The 14,977-nt window shown below is 52.5% G+C and overlaps 1 protein-coding gene across 9 annotated transcripts in view; it reads left to right on the top strand.

Moving 5' to 3' along the window:
- The window catches only part of ATP13A5 (ATPase 13A5), a 94,767-nt gene that overhangs the window by 75,187 nt on the left and 4,603 nt on the right, over positions 1-14,977 (top strand). For 8 of the 9 annotated variants that reach the window (XM_053308478.1, XM_053308480.1, XM_053308483.1 and 5 more), the window contains 5 exons: positions 978-1,020; positions 3,581-3,690; positions 6,445-6,541; positions 6,625-6,697; positions 14,733-14,907. In XM_053308478.1, coding sequence (XP_053164453.1) covers positions 978-1,020; positions 3,581-3,690; positions 6,445-6,541; positions 6,625-6,697; positions 14,733-14,907 — 498 coding nt within the window. Of the gene's footprint in view, positions 1-977; positions 1,021-3,580; positions 3,691-6,444; positions 6,542-6,624; positions 6,738-14,732; positions 14,908-14,977 lie in introns of all 9 variants that reach the window. The other variant, XR_008319264.1, reaches the window with a different exon arrangement.

Genomic DNA, 14,977 nt, shown 5'->3' with positions numbered 1-14,977 from the left:
CTCCCACAGAGCAGGGCTGGTGAGGGTGGCCCAGGTCTCTCCTCCAGCAACACTCTGGGTTGCTTCAAACAGGATGAACTTCCTGCCTGGGCAGCATTTCTGTCCTGGAAACGTCATGCAGCTGGGCATATGGAGCCGTGTGTCATGCTCATGCAAACCCGGCCCTTTGAGATGGCACGCAAGTGTGCCTGGCCACAGCTTCTCAGTCCACCTGCACACATGTGTGATAGTCATGTGTGGCAGTCTTCCTGATTTGTGCGGCAGTCTTCATCATGCTACCCTTCCAGCCGCACATGGCACCACTGAAAGAGGAACTGCTGTGGCTGCCTGGTTGCTGAACAGGTTGTCTCAAAACTGAGCAAGAAGTCCACTCAGGGGCGGAGAGCTGATTTCTAGCTGATCCCCCTTTCCCTCTGCTGCCCCCACACCGGCAGAAAGCTGCTCTTGAGGGTCCTCCAACCCTTAGGGACATATTTCTGGAGGGCACCCTGGACTGCAGAGGGAAGAAGGGCTTGGCAAAAACCGCCCCTCCCCCCTCGACGCGAGTGGAGCTGGTCGGGATATCACCCGTCTAATTGGTTGAGATCCCATGGTGGGTTCTATTTATTAACGACACGTGAAGTACATAATGATGAAATATCAGAGCATGTCTGGGGGTAGCAGAAAAAGACGTTTTAATTTCCTTTCTTTCATACAGTGCATTAATTTTTATCTAATGGGTAAAAATGGCAAATGGGTAAAACAAAGATTAAAGTGCATATGAGAGATCTAGCCAATGTCCTTGTGGTCAGCGGCCATTTTGATTCCCCACCCCCGGCACTTGTGGGCTTAGCAAGGAGTGAATTCCAACTCTTTGTAGAAAGGTCTTCAACCTGCTCCCCCGCCCCCACACATTTCCTAGGGAAAATCACTTTCCCCCCCGAGTGTGTAGAAACCGAAGAGGTAACCAGGGGGTGTTCTTCTCTCTTGTCTTCCAGCTACTACGTGGGGATGTGTGGCGATGGTGCCAACGACTGCGGGGTAGGTCCAGATGCGGACAGGCTCCTTTTTGTTCATGCGAGAGGGGCTGCCCAACCGGCCCCCTCCCCGGAGGGGCAGAGCGGCTCTTCGTTAGCCCCTGGTTGCCTCTCTGTGCTGGGGAGGGGGGGTGGCTCTGGAGGGGCCTGCAGGGCTTTGACGTAGACGGTCCTGGATGCCATCTCTTCCTTAGCATCTTCGCACATCCATTTATTCACAACTGTTAGTTTAGCACAACTTAAGCACCAGCAGGACGCTTTCCAGACTAGACCCTGCAACGGGGTCAGGATGTGTCTCTGGCGTGTGACACCGCAGTCCCTACACAGACAGCAGGGGGCCGTTCACATTGCCAATGCCTTCTTTCGGATTTCATCGCTACGATATAGTGCTAGGACGTCGTAGATCTGGCGTTAAAAGGTGGCTGTTTTTTCGGGTTGTTATTTTCGCAAGAGTGCTAGGACGTCCCCCTGCTGTTTACGTTTCGAAAGCGGTTTGCTTGAACGGAAGCATTTTGCTGCTGTTGAGCGGCTAATCGGAAAGCGCCCAGGTCAGTGGAGCTGAGGGGTGGTGCTGGGACTTAGGAGAAGGCTGCGGGTTTTGTTTCTCCTTCCCTCCAGCCTGCCGGCTGGAGCGATTACTGGGGTGTGAAAAAGGTAAAAAGAAATGGCAAAGGACCTGCAAGGAAATGTTCTCTCAGGGTGCTTCCAGACGAGGGGCTCTGCTTAGCACCACCCCGTGGCTGCTTTTCTCACCTGCAGAATCCCAACTGACGTTGCACGCTCTCGTGGAGGCAGCACTTTCCTTCCATGTACAGCCCACGATGTTCCATCCACAGCCGCGGGTGTGCCATGTTGGCAAGCAGCCCTCCCCCCATGCTGCCCCCTCCCCCCCCGAGTAGTCGTTTTTGTTCTTGGGTTTGCGTAGAAAACGTGCTAAAAATGGCAGAAGTCCTCCCACTCCATGCCCGGCTCACTGCACTGACAGCGTCCTACAGCCCTGTGGTGAAGGAGCCCCCAGGAATACAAGGGGAGGAGGACGGGGAAAGGACTCCACCAGCCCCAGCGTCAAGCGCGGGGTTAGGCTGCATTCAGACATTGCATGGAACCGGCAAACCTGTAACTCCAGTTTTGTGTGATGTCTGAATGCATGCAACCACGGCCCCTCACAACCAAACCACAGGGTTCAGTTTACTTACCAAACTGGAATTTGGAGCTGGGATTTCTCCTCAACCTCTGTTAGAAGGGGCTGCTGGGTTGTCTGCATGCATCCGCCGCTATAACTGGGGCTACAGGTGAGGCGACCAGTGAGAAGCCAGCTCGGAGGCAGAGCAGCTCCAACAGTGGAGACGACGCTCTAGGGCTTACTCAGCAGCACTCCATGGTGTGTGGTTCCCTGACTGGATGCCGCCACGCCCCTCCCTGCACAACGCCTACTTCCTTCCTCTGCCTGCCGGCAGGCACACTGGGCTGCTCTTAGAATTAAAGGGCCAGCAGCACGACCAGGGAGCACTGCTTGAAGTCTGCGATCCTTGGAGCAACGGTGGTGGTGGGTCTGTGCTGGACAGGCTGGACCTGTAGAAACCACCCCCGCCCCTTGTGAGTGATTTCCTGCAGCTGTGAAGCCATGCCCACAGCCTGGCACTGGCATGGCTGCACAAGTGGGCGGAACCCGGCTCCCAGGACCAGGAAGTGGGAGGGGAAATTCTAACCTGCCTCTGGAGTCTCCCAAACTGGGAATGGTGGATTGTCTGCAATGACACGACCCCCCCCCCCCGGGTAGAATGTTAACTGCAAACTGCAGTTCTAAGGCAGTTCCTGCGATGTCTGAATGCGGCCTGAGTCAGGATGTCAGGCAGCCCTTATTTGGAAGCACCTGCAGAGCAATTGTCTCCAAACTGCCAAGTTCAGTCTCCAGTCTGCCCTTGTACTTGCATGAAAAATAATGGCAGCCCTGCCACACCTCCCTGAGGTCACGCTACTCAAGTGCTGGGTTTGGACCGGGGGAATCCAGGATCAGCTTTTGCAGAATGATGGAATTTGAATTGGCTAGTCCTGGCCCAAATTCTGTGACCAGGAGTCCTTGGTTTTCTCAAGCATATGTTTTTGCAGATGTGTGAAGGAGACAACAGTACAGATGTTCAAATTTAGTTCCAGAGAGGCAGCTGTGTGAACCTGTTGCAGCAGAAACCACCGAGTCTGGTAGCACCTTCAAGACTTCAGGCACAAGCTTTTGTGGGCTACCGTCTGCTGCATCCCTCGCAGGAAGACGCTGGATATCTGATGAAGCGGACGGCAGTTCTCAAAAGCTTATGCTGAAATACATGCGTGGTTCTTGAAGGCTCCAGAAGACCCTCAGTTCTACCAGTGTCAGCCTCTTCCCTGCTCACCCTCTCTTGGGCACGGAGAGATGGGAAGTGGGGATGGGGCGGGGAGGGAGGCACGCGTGCGGCGCCTGAAAGTCAGCCTGGAACAGATTGTGGCTGCTCCCAGGACACCTGCCTGCATGAACCCAGAGAAGAGATTGTTCCTCCTCAGACTAATGTTTGGAGCTTTGTTTTTTTCAGGCCTTGAAAATGGCTCATGCTGGGATCTCCCTTTCTGATCAAGAGGCCTCTGTGGCTTCACCCTTCACCTCCCAAGTCTCCAACATTCAGTGTGTGCCAGAACTGATCCGGTGAGTTCTACCTCCCGCAAGCTTGCATTTCTGGTGCTCACAGAACACCCTGACCCTGTAGGCAGCCGGCGGGAACCAGCAGGCGTCCTAAGCCCCACCCTTCTCCCGATGGCCCCTTCCGCTCTGTTGCTGCCCTTCTTGTCCCTTGCCTGGATTTTACCTTGTGAAGTGCAGCATCTCAAGGCAGGAGGAGGAGGAGGGTGACCGGGGCTGGCAGGTCATCTGAGCAGAGGGGCCTGCCCTGCTTCAAGGAGCTGTTCTGGGATGCGGGGCTGAGGTCCTTGCGTGCCTGAGGCAGGTGCCAGACGCTGCCTCTCCTCGTAGCCCCCCCTCTGGGGCCATCTCTGCCCCTGCAGGGTTTAAAAGGGGTGCCAGCAGAGGAAAGGAGCAGAGGCACCGTGCGTGGCAGCTGTGAGAAAGGCCAGTTCCATGCTGGGGATCATTAGGAAGGGGATTGAAAATTAAAATGCACATATTATAATGTCCTTATACAAAACGATGGTGTGGCCAGATTTGGAGTACTGTATGCACACAATTCTGGTCACCGTCTCTTAAGAAGGACATTGTAGAACTGGAAAAGGTGCAGAAGAGGGCAACCCAGATGATCAGGAGACCTTCCTTAAGGCTACAGCATCTGGGGCTTTTTTTGTCTGGAAAAGAGGCGACTAAGGGGAGACATGATCCAAGTGTATAAAATTATGCATAGAGTGGAGAGAGAGGACAGGTCTATCAATGGCTACTAGTCTGGGGGTTATAGGCCACCTCCAGCCTCAGAGGCAAGAAGATGCTCCTCAATACCAGTTGGAGGAGAGAGGGCATGCCCCTCACCTCTTGTTTGTGGGCTCCCCAGAGGCATCCTGTGGACCACTGTGTGAAATGGGATGCTGGACTAGATAGGCCTTGGGCCTGGTCTTTCTCTTTCTTCCCTGCAACCTTTCCCTTCTGTGTTTCTCCCCCAGCCCCTGACCCTGAGCAGTTTTTCTTTCTCCCCTGCCTCACCATCTTTCCCTTCTCATCACCTTGTGTGCAGGGCTGCCATAGAGGAGAGAGGAGAGCTGGTCTTGTGGCAGCAAGCATGACTTGTCCCCTTAGCTAAGCAGGGTTTGCCCTGGTTGCATATGAATGGGAGACTAGAAGTTCAAGCACTGTCAGATCTTCCCCTCAGGGGATGGAGGCACCACTCTGGGAAGAGCAGAAGGTCCCAAGTTCCCTCCCTGGCAGCATCTCCAAGATACAGCTGAGAGAGATCCCTGGCTGCAACCTTGGAGAAGCCGCCGCCAGTCTGTGAAGACAATACTGAGCTAGAAGGACCAAGTGTCTGACTCAGTATATAGCAGCTTCCTATGTTCCTATGACAATTCTTTAGTATTTCAGTAACTATATTCTGGTTTTCAAATCTGGGTACCCTAATCTGCATGCTATGTAAATTAGCAACTGCACTTTCCAGTTGACTTGTATTTGCTCTGGATATCTACCAACAATAGTTGGGAAGATATCTTTGCCTGGCCATTTTCCTTTACATATTAGCAGCAGTAGAACAACAAAAATGCTTTTTTTTCCCAATTAAGGCTGCAATTCTGCACACACTTTCTTGAGAGATCTGATTGAAACCAACTGTGCTTATTTCTAAGTAGGCATGCATAGAATGTCAAGTCCTTAAACATTACAATTTAATTCCTTAGGCATTACAGTACACAACCTGGTAGGCAGGCAGTGATTTACATAAAAAGCAAACTATCCTCTTAGCTGCCCGATAGAGATCCCCTGCTGATAAACAAAGGCAACATTCTTCAGGGATTGCTGTACTTGTGAAACTCTCCCAGTCAGACTCCTGTGCTTTCCTTGCCTTAATCCAAGTCTAGCGGTTGAGAAGACTAGTGACGGCACATTTTGCTCCCTAACTCCACTTCTACAAGGGCTAGGGCTCAGCCTTTTTTTTTTTAATGAAAGTTTAAATCCGGGGGAATCTGGGTGGGCTCAGCAATGTGAATGACATGCTTAAAATCCGGGTACTACCTGGAAAATCGGGGGAGATGGCAACGCTACCTGTGTGCTCCTTTGAAAACCTCTTGCAGGGACTCCTATCCTGATCCAGTTCCTGTGGCAGATTTTCGGATGTACACCCCGGGGTCAGAGGAGGAGGCCAGCAGGCAGCTCCTTCCAGTTGCAGGGACCCCGTTTTGTCTTCTGCCCCTCACCCCGGCTTTCCCTCTTTGCTTCTACTGCCAGCCTCCAGCCCTGACCATTCCCTTCTTCCTGGTCTGCTCTCCTGGCATCTTCTGACCAGGCAGGGCTGGCTGCTACTCCTACCCAGCAACTGCTCCTCTTTCCCCCTTCTCTCTGCTGCTGCCTTTTGCAATGGCAACAAGGGGCATGGAACCGAACCACCGGCAGTGGGGGTGGGGCCACGCGTGGACTCCACACTTCCTGTGATGGCATCCCCCCCCCACCCTGGCCCGGGAAAGTGGGGAAGGTGGCAGTGGTGGCTGGTTGGGCTTGAGTTGTGGCAGTGGCCTTTCAGTGAAGGGCTGCTCCCCTGGGGCCAGGAGGCGGCTGGGGGCCTTTTGGCGCCTCCTGAATCCGCCACTCTAGGCAGCCCTCTCCCCTTGCCTCCGGGGAGGCCTGCCGCTGGGCCTTCTGTGGGTGGCCTGTCTTCTCTGGGCCCTGAACAGGTCGCCCACCCACCGGAGATACTTTGAGCCGGCCATGCGGCAGCAGCAGCCTTTCAACACACTCTCCATTTCTCCCCCATAGGGAAGGGCGTGCCTCTCTTGTGTCTGCCTTTGCCGTGTTTAAATACCTGACCATGTATGGCCTGACTCAGTTCATTGCGACTGCTCTGCTTTATTGGGTATGTGTGCAGGTTCTCCCAGGGTGCGGAAGGGGAGGTGCTGAGCAGAGCCAAGTGGCTCACCGTGGCCTTTCTCCTTCCAGCAACTTCAGATCTTTGGCAATTACCAGTTCCTTGTGCAAGACGTCTGCATTACCCTCGTTGTGTGCCTGACAAGTAAGCAGGTCTCCCTTGATTTTCATGGATGCTGGAGCAGGTGATGATATTTGGGTGAATAATAGCTAAGAGACAGATAAGGTGAAGGATCAGTCAGTCAGGGGCGTAACTACTATTAGGCAAGGGGAGGCAGCTGCCTGGGGGCCCCCACGCCTCGAGGCAAGTCACATGACTCCCCAACACCCGTAGAGCTTCCTTCGTATTTCTTCCTTCGACCTGGCTAGTATCTCTCTCTCTCTGTCACTCGACCCTCCCTCGTGTGTATCAGCGAGGGGCCCATTTTCAAATTTTGTCTCTGGGCCCACTCCAGCCTTGTTACGCCCCTGCAGTCAGTATAAGACTGAGAATGGAACTAAGACCCATACTATGGAGTCAGGCGCAAGACAGCACCTGCTGTCCGGAGAGGTGCAAGGGGCAGTCCCGTAGGGAGCTGCCTTCTCCCAAGCCAGGCCCTCGGCCCACCTCACTTGGCGCGGTCTGCACGGACTGGCAGCGGCTTCTCCAAGGCTCCTAGCAGGGGTCTCAAGCAGGAGATGCTGCCAGGCAGGGTCTGGAGACCTCCTGCAGGGTCTGCCTCTGAGGCTCTGCCTCTGAGCTGTGGGATTGCGGATGGTGCAAACAAAAGGGGAGCCCAGCCTTTGTCCTGCCTGCAATAGGCCCAGGGCGGTCTCAGCTAAGATGGGGAATTGAAACAGACTCTCGAGCTCCTCAGGAGTCCGCAAACTGGCGTAAAGCTGACCGTGACAAAACCAGACGAAGTCAACAAGGCAGACAGTGGCCGGCATACTGTGCAGAGAACTGCGGGTGGAAGGGAGAGGCAGGGGCTCCCTGCCCAAATAAGAGCCTCCCCATCTCTGGCGGCTTTGAAAGAGCCTGTTAGGCCACACTTCTTCATCCAGGCTCTTGGTTACTTTTGCACATTGTCGATTTGTTTTGAACTGTTTTAATGCTCTGATTGTGGTTTTAATTTTAATGTACTGTAAACTGCCAGAGACATGAGTTTGGGGTGATATACAAATACAGGCAATAAATAAGAAACCCCCCAGTGGCAGCAGTTGCACCACAATCACACCACACTCCGCGGGCACAGAGGGGCCTCCCTCCTCCTCCTCCTCCTCCTCCTCCTCCTCCTCGCAGCCACTTGGGCACTTCTTGCTTCTGAACAAGGAGGGAAAGCGGAAGAGAGGAGAGTTCAGAGTTGGAGAGTTTCCAGTGGGGGCTAAAAACGGGGCTGTTTTAAGGAATGCAGGGATTTTAATCTTGAATAAGGGAGAAGAAGAGCAGAGATAAGGCACAGCAAGGAAGCAGTGCCTTATCTTGAGAGAAGCCTGGTAAGTTACGCAGAACTTATTTATTTTGATTGATTGATTGATTGTTAAATTTATATACTGCCTTTCATTACAACAATCCCAAGGCAGTTTACATCAGAATTTAAAAACAAGATTATAAAAACACAATTAAAATATTAAGCTAAAAATATAAAACAAATCTGATTAAAAAATTTAAAAAACATAAGCATAAAAACAATAAAAAATACAGTACAAAGGGCAGCAGCAGAGACAATCATAGAAAAGCCTTGGTGAAACCTAGGAAACTTAACCGGAAACTTAAGCATGGGGTTTTCTTTATGCTAATGGTGTGAAGGCAGATTCTGGGTTGCTGCTCTCAAGGCATCTCATTGGGTTATCCTCGTCACGTGCTCCTGGGCAGGACGATGTAAATTCTAGTAGAAAAGAGGCTGGAGAGCCTGGCGGGGATAACCCCTCCCCAGTTCTTACAGTCCTGCGTTGCTCCTGGCAGGCTGTTGCTCGTGCTCTTCTCATCAGGCTTGTCGTTTTCTCTCCTGTCTCTTTCCTCAGTTCAGTTCCTTTGTGTTCCCTCTCTATATATATCCAAAAAAACCCAAACAAAACAAAACCCCTCTGTATCCGGTGAGTCAACTCTTTTCCTTCGTGTTACTCTTACCCGTCCTCCTCCCTCCCTCCCCCCGTCCTTTCCATCTGTCTATGGAGCACGCAGGTAGAGTTTTAACAGGCAGGGAAGGAGGCTCAACGTTCTAGTCCCGGCGGGACGCCCATCCGCACGCTTTCCAAAGCGCTCAAGGCTTCCCGGTGACCCTCCTCCGTCGGCAGTTTCGCTCGCTCCGGCCAGCTCTCAGATCCTCCCTGCCCCGGTCTCGGCGGACTGGTCTCCGTCCGAGCAGGCAGTTGGAGAGGCTCCGCGTTCAATCGCACCCCCCTCGGGCTGCGAGTTCGCGAGCACGACGGAGAGGACGAGGCAGCTTGATCACCCAAGGCGCTTAACGCGCAGCTCGGCGGCAGAGCGGGCAACGTTGAGAAATTAACAGAGCAGCTTCGCTCGGGTGCAGAGTCCCTCCGTGTCACCGGCTGCGCCTCTCCTCGAGAGTCAGCCGCTTGTCTCCCCGATCCTACCTCGGCGGCCGAAAGACCGTCCGAGCAGACGGAGCGAGAGGGCCTCAGTTTGTTCCCGCCACTGAGCGGTGAAAACCGGGCCTTGCTAAGGAGGGAGCATTCCGCTGCTTTACCTCAGCGCTTTACGTGCAGCGAAAATCAGCTCTCCCAAGATGGCGGACACACGGAGCGAGCGGGAGAAAAGCCCGCCAAAACTCAGACCTCGTCACAACAGACGGTGGTGAGATCTGATCAGTGTATGGGGGGTGCGGGGACCTCTGAGAGGAATGTTCTGTGGCGATTCCTAAACAGGTCCCGCCCGAGTGGCAAGCAGGGCTAAAGAGTGCCCTAGTAGATACTGTCTACCAATTAAAGCCCACTAAAGCAGTTAGAAAAGCTATTTCAGTGCATTCTTCAGAACTTTCAGGGGAAGAGTCAGGGAATCAGCTTGGAGTGGCTGTGAAGAGCGCTTTGGGAGGCTCCCTCTTGCCAAGGCCCCACCAACCTCTGAGGAGATTAGGCGGATTGGCGGGCTGGCTAGCAACCTGACCGGCAGGGCAGCGAGGCCACCACAGGCATCTCCTGCCCCTCCTAAGATGGCGACGGTTGCGAAGAATCCCTCCATTTCACCTGAAGGAGCCGGTGAGGCAAAAGGGAGACCGTCTCTCAAAGGGCGGGAAAAGCCTAAGACTGTGACTATGGAGTCTGGCCAGCAGGGGGAGTCTGCTGCAGAGACGGGGCCTGAAGCATCCTCCAGTTCTAACTCTGCTGTTCTGCCTAAGTCTGTGCCGCCACCTGAGTAGCTGGCATGGTTTCGCAATGCAGTCATTGGCACCATCTGCCAGGTTAGGCCCCCTAAGAGGAGTAGGAGATCCACAAAGGGGAGAAGGCATCAATCACCCAGTGTGAGCTCCTCACCTAGCAGGTCTGTCAGTCCTTCTCCCAAGAAGGCCAAAAGCAAGCTTAAGCATAGTGAGCTGGGCAAGTTGGCTGGCAAGGTGGCACGGGACCATTCCTCTGATGCTTCTGATCAGACTCTGGGGGCCCTAGGGGTTTACTTACACCTCCAAAAAAAAAAAAAAAAAAAGCATTGCAAACTCAGAGAGGCCTAATCTGCCTTCTGATCCTGAAGACCCAGTTAATGCAGGGGGAGGTTTTGATCCGGACCCAATGGTCTGGAGGGGAGGACACTGGTGATGCCTCAGTGTCACAGCGCCTCTTTGTGGCAGAGGACTTCAGCCCACTGATGTCCAGAATTCTTAAAACAATGGGACTGAGGCTGGGCAGAGTTCTGACTCTTGTGCCAAAGGGGACTTGGTCTTTCCTAGAGCACGCCCCAGGGACAGGCTGATGCCCATGCCGGAGTTGTTTGTGGATGTAGTCAAACAGGAATGGTTGACACCAGCTTCCAACTGCAAGGCTATGTCCATGGCTAACAAACTTTGTTCTTTTCAGCAAAGCACTACAGATATGTTGAGGACACCAAATGCGGATGCCCTGGTTTCGCAATTGGTGTCAGATTCCCTGGTATTTCGAGAGGGTAAGTTTTCTCCAAAAAAAAAAAAAAAAGCTGACAAGAAGGTCGAGCTGTCATTTAATCGTGTCATGAGAACGTGTCCCTGGTGGTCCATGTGACAGCAGCAGCATCCAGGGCAGCCCGTGACTCCTTATTATAGGCGGTCAGTCTTAGTATAGGTGGTCAATCTTCTGAGTGATCCTCCAGGGGACCCAGTTAAAATATGATGGCAACTATTAAAGATCCAGAAGGCGCAGGCCCTTATGGCCGATGCCACTCTTCATACGATGAGATTCTCAGCACAAGTGGCAGTTTCATCATTTGTTGGCAGATGCCACTTGTGACTCAAAAGTGGACAGTTGGTTCTACCTCTAGGCTTAACCTCGCTACTGTCTCTTACGACGGCAAGAAGCTTTTTGGTGAGTCTGCCCTACAAGACATTCTTGTAGAATCGTCTGATAAGTGAAAGATGATGCCTTCAACCAATAAAAGATTGATAAACAGCCTTTCAAAAGGCCCTTCCAATACAATCGGCCCTTTCATAGCTTCTGGCCCTTCAGGGGCCGGGACAGAGATACAAAATTCCAGAGGGGATCTTGGAATCGTCAGAGAGCACCCCTTAGAGGGTTTAGTACCTACAAACGGCAAGCTGTTCAGTCAAAAGCTACTACAATGACTTGAAGCAGGGAGACCTGCTCTCTTCTTTCGACTTAATGGAGGCGTACCTACATATACCTATCCATCCAAAGAGCAGGCGGTTTCTACGTTTCAAGTCGATTTACAGTGCAGGCTCTGCCGTTCGGCCTGGCATCCGCACCCAGGGTCTTCACCACGGCCCTGGCACCAATCATGGCCCACCTGAGACTTCGAGGGGTCCACGTTTTTGCATGTTTAGACAATCTTCTCGTGAAATCAAGCTCTCCAGAAGCAGCAGCAGTCGACCTAGCAGTGACTCTATCCACCCTGGAACAACACGGGTTCCTCATAAACAAAAAGAAAAGCTACCTATGCCCACTCACAGGTTTCAACATCTGGGAGTGGTCATAGATACCTTGCAAGGGCTCCTTTTTCTACCAAGGGAAAGAATCCATACGCTCATATCAAAAGCACGTCTGGCCTTCCAGTTATGGGAGAGCCCAGTATTAACCCGTCCAGGGTCAGGTTATCGTGACGACGGACGCCAGCAACAGAGGTTGGGGAGCTCATTGTCTCCTATCCTCGGTCCAAGGGAAAGGAAGTCAGGAAGAAAAGAAACACTCAATAAATTGGCTGGAGCTGAGAGCCATCAGGCTAGCACCCTTACATCTCCGCTCTCAAGTGTCAGGCTGGGATGTCCTGATAAAGACGGACAATACAACAACAAAGGCCTACGTCAACAGGCAGGGCGGTACGAGGTCCAGGTCCCTGTATCAGGAATCGATCCTTCTGATGTGTTGGGCAGAACGCCATCTGAAATCCATCGCAGCCCACCATGTGAAAGGGGACCTCAACTCAGTTGCTGATTGACTCAGCAGAGAGGATCTACTCCCAGGAGAATGGGCATGGAACATTCAAGTTTTCAAACAACTGCCACGCAGGTGGGAGTCCCCAGTGGTAGACCTGTTTGCAACACCTCTCAACGCAAGCTAAACAGGTACATCGCCAGGTTCCACTGCTGGACGGCGGTGGGGACAGATGCCCTCTCTTGCCAATGTCCAAGGGGTGTACTGTATGCTTTTCCTCCAATACCACTTCTAACATGAGTGTTAAAGAACATAAGAGAACAAAAGGCAGAGGTCATCCTAGTGGCCCCCTACTGGCCAAGAAGACCGTGGTTTGCCGAGCTGGTTGCTCTAACCACGGACAGGCCATGGCATCTACCAGTCGGGCAAGACCTGCTGCTCCAGGGACCAGTGCGTCACCCGAACCCAGCGTGGTTTCAGCCAGCTGCATGGAGACTGGGCGGCGGTTGCTGAACGCACAGGGACTAACACAAAAGGTGGCTGCTACCATCCTGGCCTCTCACCGTCCTTCCACAAACAGGATATACCATTATACATGGAGGGCATTTCTCCGTTGGTCTTTCCAACATCAGATCCCAAGAGGTCAGGCCACGCTAAACCACCTTCTACAGTTTCTACAGGACTGGCTTGATAAGGGTCTAAGACCAAACACACTCAGACGACAGGCGGCCTCTCTGATCCCGCTACTGATGGGGAAGGTGGCGAAGTTATCGATATCACACCCTCTGATAAGACAATTCTTAAGAGGGGCGACTTTGCTGTCATCACTGGTGGCACACCGCTTCCCTACATGGAATCTCAACCTTGTACTGAAAGCGTTGCAAAGTACACCATTTGAACCCATCAGATCGATTTCTCTCAGATTATTATCCATGAAGCTGGCCTTCCTGGTGGCCGTGACGGCGGCAAGGCGGGTGTCCGATTTAAGGTCACTGTCAGTGCATGAATCCTACTGCATAATTTCACAGGATGCAGCTCGTCTGATACCGGACCCATTCAGCTGTCCAAGGGTCCTGTCGGATTTCCTTATGGCACAGGATTTATACCGTCCATCATTCTGCCCACATCCGACACACCCTCAAGAAAAGCTGTGGCATAAACTTGATGTACGGCGCTGCCTGAAACGATACATTGAATACTCTGTGGATTTTAGGAAGTCCCTTTCCCTTTCATATTTACCAGCATTTATGGGAGAAGCAGTTTCTGCTAGAACTATCAAAAGATGGATCAGAGCTTGCATTTCTCTGGCATATGAGACTCAAAAGGTGCACCCACCTGAACACATACTAGCTCATTCTACCAGATCAATGGCTACGTCAGCGGCTTTCGCTACTTATGCACCGGTTCAAGAAATATGTAAGGCGGCAGTCTGGAAGAACCCCTTCACTTTTATTAAACACTATAAGCTAGACTTATATGCCTCCACTCAGGCGGCCTTTGGGAGGCGGGTTCTTCAGGGAGTTCTTCCCCCCAAATAGAGCAAATCTGTGGGATCCCTCCCGGAGACGTACTGCTTGGGTATGTCCCAGTGAGATGCCTTGATAGCAGCAACCGAGAACAGAGCATTGGTCACTTACCGTGAAGGCTTCTTCTGGTTGCTGCTGTCAAGGCATCTCAGCCCACCCTAAGTTTCTGGTTATTATTACATGTATATAGTTTAGACTTGCTCTACTCCAAGGGAAGATTTTTGGGGAATATTGTAAGGAAACGTCTTGTCCTTTCAGGCTATTTCAATCATTTGGACCCTTTATGTTTGCTCTGCTGTATTCAGTTATTCTATTATATATGGTTATATGTACTTTATCTGTTAACTCGGCCTATAAGAACTGGGGAGGGGTTATCCCCGTCAGGCTCTATAGGCTTTTTCTATTAGAATTTACATAGTCCTGCCCAGGAGCACGTGACGAGGATAACCCAATGAGATGCCTTGACAGCAGCAACCAGAAGAAGCCTTCACGGTAAGTGACCAATGCTCCGTTTTTATTGTCCTTTGGATAACTTCCTTTTTGCTGGAAAGATTTCTTGAGCCTGAAATCTGATTGATACTGATCACCATCTTCTGATGTTTGTTTGTTATCAGAAGCAACTTCTGGCTGAAGGTATAATGGTGTTCACAAACGCTCTCTCTAAATGTGGTTTTCTGGGAAAGAACCTAGAAATGAGGGCAGCTGAGCCTCCTATTCGCCTGAATCCCATTATTTGGGCCAGCACACGCAGGACTGTGAGTCCGTGGCATTCTTTTTAGACGTAAGGAGCCTGCCTCTGCTGGACCCAGCCATAGATGAGCAAGCAGTGTGCAGGCTGGCCCTTGGGCTAGTCTCTCTCCCGGCTCGTGCCCAACCACCAAGACTGCCTCTGCCTGGCTGGCCAGTTGGCTGACAGCCACCTGAGCCTCTGTAGGGGGCTCTGCCCCACCCTTCCAGAGTGGCTTGGCCTAAACAAAAGCTTCCTTGCTGCTTCGAGGCTGGCTCTCCCCTGCAGGTCTCCTCCACCCACCTTAAAAGCACTGTGTGGGTCTTATGCTGGAGGTCTCTGGGGCAGGGAAAGGACAGGGCTTCCGTGCTGGCCATCTTGCAGCTCCCTAGACCCTCTCTCTCTTTTCTCAGTGAGCTTGACCAATGCCTATCCCAAACTGGCCCCCTACCGTCCCCCTGGACAGCTCATCTCACCGCCGCTGCTGCTCTCCATCGTCCTCAACGTTGGCTTCACCCTCACCATGGAGGTCTGTGGCTTCCTCATTGTGAAGCAGCAGCCTTGGTACTCAGAGCTGCGCAGCCACAGGTAAGGTCACCTGTCTGATCGGTGCTCTCACGGGGAGGCCAGTGGGGCACGCAGGGCATTTTCTTAATGT

The sequence above is a fragment of the Hemicordylus capensis genome, chromosome 3, assembly GCF_027244095.1.
Source record: "Hemicordylus capensis ecotype Gifberg chromosome 3, rHemCap1.1.pri, whole genome shotgun sequence".
NCBI lineage: Eukaryota > Metazoa > Chordata > Lepidosauria > Squamata > Cordylidae > Hemicordylus > Hemicordylus capensis.
This window is presented reverse-complemented; position numbering and strand designations above follow the sequence as displayed.